The 6,156-nt window shown below is 35.7% G+C and overlaps 1 protein-coding gene across 1 annotated transcript; it reads left to right on the plus strand.

Moving 5' to 3' along the window:
* Positions 1-2,512: 2,512 nt before the first annotated feature.
* Positions 2,513-6,152, plus strand: LOC123959047. The gene is made up of 7 exons (XM_046032886.1): positions 2,513-2,552; positions 3,680-3,802; positions 3,982-4,086; positions 4,364-4,420; positions 4,773-4,934; positions 5,659-5,772; positions 5,930-6,152. The coding sequence occupies exons 2-7, from the start codon at positions 3,680-3,682 to the stop codon at positions 5,975-5,977; spliced, it is 609 nt and encodes a 202-aa protein (XP_045888842.1). The 5' UTR covers positions 2,513-2,552; the 3' UTR covers positions 5,978-6,152.
* The last annotated feature ends 4 nt before the right edge of the window (positions 6,153-6,156 follow it).

The raw sequence follows: 6,156 nt of genomic DNA on the forward strand, positions 1-6,156 counted from the left end.
CATATATTAATTATAGTATTAAGATTTCCAGATTGTATTTAAATATGGAAGTTAAAGAAGAAAAAGAAGAGATTTTTTCTTTTAAATGCAATGCTCTTCCCAGTACATCATCTTTTTGATGATTATCACCTAATTCTTTCTGTGAAAGATCTATTAGAACTCTTGACCAGTTATCCAGTCTGTCTCTCTGTTGACATGGATGTTGATCCACCAGTTTGCTGTCCCGTGTAACGATTATGTTTTGGGCACTAAGCAGCATCCTAACAAGCAGTGTGTAGTGCATGCTTGTTAACAATGCAGTTTGAATTAATCTGTACAAGACATATTTTATAATAAACTCAAAGGTTATTACTACTTTCTGGCAATGCAATGCTTGTTTCTTTCTTGTTCTTTTCTTTCTTCTTTTCACCTCAGACACAAAACATTAACTGAATAGAAATAACATGGAGTAGGGTCCTCACAATACTTTGTTCAAGCTGCAAATCTTTACAGAAGGCTGTGATGTTGAGGATGATAACACAGATCACGTTTCTACTGCAGCAAAATAATACTAAGTACATTTACTCAAGTACTGTACCCAAGTACAGTTGTGAGGTACTTGCTTTTTTTCTTTTTTTTTTTGCTTATTGTTCTTCTTTATACTTCTACACCACATTTCAGAGTGAAATGTTGTACTTCTTACTCCACTACACTTGCGGAAATAGTTACTAGTTACTTTTCAAATTACTTAACATACAAAACATACATACAAAAACATGTGATCAGATTTTAAAATATGATGTATTATTACAGATTAATCCACCCAAATATTAAGAAGCAATTAAAACTAGCTCCATCCTGACTAAATACAAAGTTAAAGTACCACTAATACTGATCCACTAATATAACTCTCAGAAGGGCCACTCAAACATAAGTATTTTTACTCATGATATTTTAAGTACAGTTTGTTGCTAAAGCTTTGGTACTTTTACTTATATATAATTTTGAATACAGGTTTTTTACTTGTAATGGAGTATTTTTATACTGTGGTATAGGATCTGAATATGTCTTGTCCCACTGGAAGGAAAGGAAACATTTAATCTTTCTTTTATTGTATTGTTTAAAAAAAGCAGCTGTTTCACATTGAATAACTAACCCTCTTTTAAATTAAGCCCAACCCCTTTCCTTCTATTTCTGCAGTCCCCCCTCACCACCTTATCCTTTTCCTTCCCATGCTGCTTTTCTTCCCTCACTCTGCCCTTTTTATCTCAATTTCAGTTTCATGAATGGAGTAACACAAAAGCACACAGATGTGCTGCTTGGAAAAACAGGAAGTTTTTTAGACTATTTCATCACACTCCTTCTACTTGTCCATTTGCGCTCTGCTCCCTTGTAACCCCTTGGTCATGGGGCTCACACACACACACACACACACACAGGCAGGCACTCAGGCACACACATTCCTCTTCCCCTCCCCTGTGTTTCTGCTAGAGTGAAGGAAAGTTTGACTCTCTTTTAGGAGTCGAACATTTTGGACTGGTTAAGCAAGTAGCCGATGTTATTGGTTCTCATAGTGCTTCTTGTGATGCCTATTCACTGGAAAAACTAAAAGCTAAGTAAGATTAATTATCTTAATTGAAGGCAAAATATACTTGTTTTTTGTCTGACAAGATATTTCTTCTTACCAGGCGGCTTTTATGTTAGAGAATTTCACTTGTTTCAAGTTTTTTTTCCCCCTTAAGTAGCAAGGGAAAGATTCTTGTTCTGTTGGCAGATAATTTTGCTTATTTTAAGTAATCTTTCCCCCATTTTAATGCTTTTTTCCCTTGTTTTTGAGAGCTCACTTTTTGCAGTGTTCTACATAATGTATCAACCTATACTATTTATATGTGCATTAGGCTACACCTCATTGGGTGTAAAAGTAAAAAAAATATAGACAAGCATCTGTGGCTTCAGCAAATGCCTCAGAATGACAAGTGAAAGACCCAAAGACCTCTATCGGCCGCAGGACACTTCATCTGTTCACTTAGGTACTGATCTGCATTTGAAAGATGATTAGCTTAAAAAAAGTGAAAAAGTGTATGTAGTTCATGGCCATTGACTTCAAATTTTTGAATTGAACTCAACTAAACCAAATGATTTGGATCAGCAAAGTGATTTGTAATTTCCACCTCTACCAGCTTATTACACTACAATTACAAGCAACATATTTAACCATTTAATTGGGAGGACTCTGGTGCAGTTCTGCCAGGCCAAATAATTACAGTAAATAATCAGTTTTTTTATGGTTATAAGTTCTTTCAGTTATGTCCTTCTTAATAATGAACACCAGTGAAGGAAGTTAACAAAATTTATTACAATAATATCAAGCTAAAGCACTGAACAAGTTGCACTCCAAATGGCTTCTCTCAGTCATGAGTTGCAGTGAGCACATACAACAGAGTTGTGGATGTGTGTTCAAAATGATCTGATCGTTCACAATCACCCATCACGCAGCTCCAGATGTGAACGTGATGTGAGTCGTTACAACGGCTGAACACTGAACTACGGCAGCGGCCACAGGACTGCACAAGGTCTGGCTCCCTTTTTGTTTTCTACCATCGCATTTTGTTCATAACACGTTTGTTTGGGTTTGACACTGAATAATAGCGGCTCTTGTTCCCGTTACATTATTATGTAATTAGTTACATAGACAGTCAGTTCAAATTCACATCGTATTACTTCACACCCAAACATTTAAAAATTTCTGCAAGCGACTTGAGCAACAGATTTTTTTCCTTCAAAAATGTGTATCAGTTTTGCTTGATGTCAACATCAGAATTTGTCCGACATGTAGCTATTTAACAGGAGACAGGCAGATTAAGAACCAAACCTTTTCTACTTAGCCTAGATAGCCTATAATTCACACATAGACTGTGTATAAGAATGCACTACATCTGGAACTCTTTTCACATAACGGGTCTTTTTTTTTTTAACTATATAGGCTACCTGGGAAATGTTGTCCTTGTTCTAAGAAATATATGTTGGCTGTATACTTCTGTAGGCTTTTGGACAGTTCAATTTGAACACATTGTTTTAATTTATTTTATTTTTTTTTAATGAAACATGATTTACATGATTAGGCTCATATTTGGTTAGCATTTAACAACAACAACATATCCCATGAGTCTCAGCCATTGGCCTGTGGTCAGAGGTTCATTGGAGGTGTAGTTGTTGAAGGCTTTTTAAATTATATGTGGCTATTTCTGTCCGGATGTCAGTGCCTGATATTGACATTGGCCTTTTTGGGGACTTTCTGTTGAAGTACAAAGAAATAACATTTAATCTCAAACTGTATAAAAATATATGCCAGACTAATGCTGGGACATTAAAACACGTGTAAAACCGCAAACATCCAATTTGTGCCCAAACAGATTATTTAATCTTACCAAAAAAGATCATCATCATTTAGGACAACGTATTGTTCATTGCAGCCTAAATCTGCTGAAGCTAAGGACTGTGTTTAAGATCAATATAATTTTAATAATGTGACAAGAATCAAAACCAGGATTCGACTGGCAGAATCAGAATGGAAATATTGATTAGACTCAATAAAATCAAAATGACTAATTCCTTCAGTGTAAAATGGATGCAGCACATACAAGGGAATGCCCATATTAATGTTTTCACTCTGCTTCTGTCCTGTCTGTTTGTCCGTAAGATGTCTGCTGAGCTCTACTTTGCCAGTGGACCAGATGGGAATAATGCAAGACTACAAGGCACCACAGTGGGGGGCAGTAAACCTTTACACCGCTTCATTAGGGGACAACCCAAGACGATTGGCGTGAGACACACACAAGCACGCTCAAATTACTAATAATCAAATACTTATTGATGATCATAATCAATATAACATATAAAATATTACAGTATTGTCCAAGGTCCCAACCTTCCATTGTTACACAAAATAAAATTGAAAAAGAGAAGAGGTCATGCTTGAAGTTGTTTTTGATTTTCTCTTAGATCATCCTGCTGGTCTTGGGCTCGTCTTTCTTCATTCTTTCCATCGCTATCTCTACAGAACACATGTGGACAGTCATCCCACCTAGCATCTTGCTTGGGGCACTGGTTGGTAGTACGATCAGATAATTATTTATCAGCGGATAATAGTGACTTATGGATTTTTTATTTTCTTAACAGCCAAATTACAAAACAAGAAACAACCAATAATCAAAATTTGAACAGGATTTGATTCAGGGCTGATGAACTCACTTCAGTTGCTAAGCACCAACAATAGGCTGTGTTTCTGCTGCCCTGTTTGCAGTCTAATGCAGTACTGTGGTGTCCCAAAACATTTGAGGGATACTAAATAAAGCTGTGTTTTTTTTCCCTACTCCGCTCACAGTACATCATATGTGGAATTCTATATATCCTGACAGAGTACAACCCAACCAAGAAAAAAGTAAGCTCTGTTGTAATATTTTGAAGAAACAATAGCCAATTTTACATGAACCGATCTGTTTAGAGGAGCAAGACAGCCCTTCAGATAAAATATTTTATTACAGATCCCCTTCAAATAATGATTGGAATAACAATTTGTGTTTCCATATATAGTTTAACATTTTTTAAATTAACATGTACTAGGATTTATTTATGTTATAATCAATCCCTCTTTTTATTCACGGATTAAACATAATTGAATTAAGTTTCTTTTAGGCATCGGCAGGGCTCTCCTTGTTGTCCATATACTGTATGAACTATTGCCGACATTGTAAGTTACATCTCTCTTTATCTCTGTTGGGGTCTACATGTAGGTAACCATATCTTTGGCTTTGAGTATTGTGACCATACTGGGGACATTTTGGACTGTCATGCACAGCCTGCCCTCCTTAGTACACAACTACAGACACTATTCAGACTTTGCTGAAGACAATGACACAGACATTGAGGAAGCACAATGGGCATCATATTATGAGGTGATTATTATTTTTTATTATTATGTATTGTTTTTGTTGGTGGAGGTGTCTATTATAATATTGATTACAAATCAAAATCTTTAGATTTCACATTTCTTTGTGGAATGTAGTAGTCATTATATGATATCGAACAATCTTACAAACAACATACAGTTTGTGTACCCTGACTTGATATAAATTGTTTAAAACCTTTACACTCAAATAGTCAGGATTTGTGATTCTTGAGGATTGACAATACATTACATTACACTTTTTTTATTGTTGGGTCATAGCACTTATCCATCATTTAAAAATGCAAACTGGTATTTAGAAAGCATATATCTACAACACATGACCACCAGTTTAACTTTCTGTTACTCTAATAAGCATATTTATTATTGCTTCAGTTATAAACAAATACCCTCATTGGCACCTGTTCATTAAATAAGTAATATTTTATGAAAAAAAGAAAAACATTATGAATTACCCAGTGATTGTTCATTTTGATTGACAGACAAGACTTGTGGCTTTATGCAATAAAATGGTCCATTGGGGAAAATGGAATATTAAAATAAAAACAGACATATAAATAAATAATCTTAATAATGAACACTTTCGGCCTCCATGCATTATGGCACAAATATTATAATCATCTGAAGGTGTAACACATTTCAGTTTGGTCCATGGCTTATAGTATGTGTGCACACATTCTGTTTGAGATATGTGTCTATGTGTGTTTGTCCAGGCCATGGGCGCGACTGTGGAGACGATCTTCCTGTTCTACAGTTTTGTTGGTGGAATTATTTTCATAGTAATGTCAGCTCTGGCCGGGGCTGCCCTGCGTTCCACTAAGAACCAGGTAAAAAGGCATAAAAAACACTTCACAGACTGTGCTGAGAGCTGTGCTTGTCCCACTCGCCAGGAGAATGTCTCACAATATTTACTAAGCTTAAACAAAGTTGCAACATGACCAGTTAAGTTAAGCATTATAGTGCTGTTCTTTCTCTTCTCTTCAGGCCATTGTAGTGATGACTGCTAGTCCGAATGAAACACCAGTTGAATAACAAGCGCGAGAGGAAGGTCTGAAGTGTGATGAATAAGCAGCAAGAAGAAATATGAAGCATACAAGAACAGCAAAGTATTTATCTCTGGGCACAACTGAGTCCTTTATATTAACCACTTCTTACTAGTATGCTGTGGTCGTTGTATAAAATGCAATACAGATCATTTGTTCTATTATTTC

The sequence above is a fragment of the Micropterus dolomieu genome, linkage group LG20, assembly GCF_021292245.1.
Source record: "Micropterus dolomieu isolate WLL.071019.BEF.003 ecotype Adirondacks linkage group LG20, ASM2129224v1, whole genome shotgun sequence".
Classification (NCBI taxonomy): Eukaryota; Metazoa; Chordata; class Actinopteri; order Centrarchiformes; family Centrarchidae; genus Micropterus; species Micropterus dolomieu.